The sequence below is a fragment of the Mandrillus leucophaeus genome, unplaced genomic scaffold (assembly GCF_000951045.1).
Source record: "Mandrillus leucophaeus isolate KB7577 unplaced genomic scaffold, Mleu.le_1.0 Scaffold231, whole genome shotgun sequence".
Classification (NCBI taxonomy): domain Eukaryota; kingdom Metazoa; phylum Chordata; class Mammalia; order Primates; family Cercopithecidae; genus Mandrillus; species Mandrillus leucophaeus.
In genome coordinates, this window is record NW_012102377.1 from 1648835 (window position 1) to 1651051 (window position 2217).

The following is a 2217-nucleotide window of genomic DNA, read 5'->3' on the forward strand; positions in this document are numbered from 1 at the left end:
AAAAAAAAAAAAAAAAAAAAGTTTGCTTATTTCTGCATAGCATCAGAATTAGTTTAAAGGCTACTTTAAAAAAATTAAGTTGATATACTGTCTTTTATCCATTCCTGTATGTAGAAACATTTTGGTTATATCTAGTTTCAAGTTACTGCAAGTAATATAGTTAGACTTATCTCTGCATAGGAGGCTTTTCTCTTTTAAAAGTTATTCATTTAGAATAAATTCCCAGCAGTGGTTTTACTAGCTTAAGTACAGGAACATTTTTATGGGTCTGAATATATAACATATTTACCCTTTGCCCTTCAAAAAAATTATATCAACCTTCATTACCATAGCTATCTGAAACAAAACTGAATACTTAAAAAGGTTGCAAAGTGTCGAATTTTATTTTTTTAAGCATTTCACTTTGTTTTTGTTACATTATCAGGTACATTAGGGTTTTAATTTTGATTTCCTCATTATAATTAACAATTTTTAAGTTATAAGTATGCCAGGAACCATTCCAAGTAGTTTATCTATATTAAATTATGTTTTCTCTAAGAATAATTTAAATAAACTCTCGATGTATGAAAATATAAAAACCAACCCTCGATATATTAAATACAAGATAAATTTTTATATTTCCAGAAAATAAATCATCTCATTTCACAGAACTAGAAAGGCATAAAGACTAAGAAAGAAAATAAGACTTCTAGATTTTACAGCAGATTTGATTGTTGTACATAAGAAGAAATTAATTTGAAGACATAATAGCTTCTTTTATTATTGAGAATTTTTTTTCAGGATTAGAAAGTTCATCTAACCTGTATCTTTTTTTTTTTTTTTTTTTAAGGAAAAGCTAAGGAAATGATACAGGCTTCCTATATCTTTTTCCTTAAAAACGACTCTATGGAACTTAAAAAGTTCACTGAAGGAAGTAGAATGATGACATGCAAAATGACAACACAACTAATTCTATTTTTTAAGCAGTTAAGAAAACCAGTTAGTAAATAACCTACCTGATCTTGCCAAGCACATCAAACTGATGAATAAGTAGAATCTCAACATATGGAAACTGGAGAGATCGTGTGTCACATTCACAAGAATGATTTACTTCGCAGAGGCTTAAGAGTTTCCACTGCGGGGTTTTGCTCACAGTGAGCTCAGACGACTCAGAGGTGTGGTGACAACAGGAAGTTCCCTAGGGACTGACTGCAGGCAGTCCCAACCCTTTCAGGAGCTTTGACTCCTCCTCTTTTCAATAAAAGGTCAGTTACTGTCTACTTTATACAATTTTATGCATATCTTAATATTATAATCTGCATTTGCAGAATGACGAGTTCAGAATAGTTTCATTCTTTGTGGGCGGTTTATTAGTTGTTTGGCTTGGTGTGTTGAAATCCAGTGTGACTTGAGATCTTTTCCCCCTTGGTTCCTGTGAATGAAATAACAAATCCAGTTTGTATCTGTTGGCCTGTATATACAAAACCAGTTTTTACATTAATTCATACACTCATTCATCATAGGGCAGTCTTTAGATTTTATTAAGAACATTTTATTAGGTCCAATTATATATCTACTTTTGCCAAAATATATGTATGCTTCAGATTAAAGGAAACTTTTTTTGGTATTGTATCTCTTTATTTGTATTTCTTCCTATCTAGAATTTCTACATCTCTAATAGTTCTTTTTTAAAAAGGAAAAATAGGCCAGCGCGGTGACTCACGCCTGTAATCCCAACGCTCTGGGAGGCTGAGGACTGCTTGAGGTCTGGAGTTTGAGACCAGCCTAACCAACATGGCGAAACCCTGTCTCTACTAAAATTACAAAAATTAGCAGGGGTGGTGACATGCACCTGTAGTCCCAGCTACCTCAGGAGGCTGAGGCACAAGAATTGCTTGACCCCAGGAGGCACAGGTTGCAATGAGTCAAGATCACATCACTGCACTTCAGCCTGGGCAACAGAGTGACTGTCTCAAAAAATAAATACATAAATAAAAAGGAAAAATAAATAGAAAACTTTCAAATAGAGAGCCATGCCAGAATCTATGCATCTCAGTGATAGAGGTAACTAAACTTGTGCTGCATAGCTCCAAGGTAATTTAATTCCCTTTCTGATGAGAGTGCTTGCAGCACTAACTCAGGCTTCTGGTGGTCTGATGAGCTTAAAAATAAGCCGGGCACGGTGGCTCACGCCTGTAATCCCAGCACTTTAGAAGGCCGAGGTGGGCGGATCACGAG

General features: G+C 34.6%; 1 protein-coding gene across 2 annotated transcripts in view; it reads right to left on the reverse strand.

Moving 5' to 3' along the window:
* The window catches only part of LIPH (lipase, member H), a 62421-nt gene extending 61235 nt beyond the window's left edge, over positions 1–1186 (reverse strand). For both annotated transcript variants that reach the window (XM_011981875.1, XM_011981876.1), the window contains exon 1: positions 996–1186. In XM_011981875.1, the coding sequence (XP_011837265.1) occupies positions 996–1044 (49 nt within the window). In that variant the 5' untranslated portion in view covers positions 1045–1186. The remainder of the gene's footprint in view (positions 1–995) is intronic.
* Positions 1187–2217: the final 1031 nt, after the last annotated feature.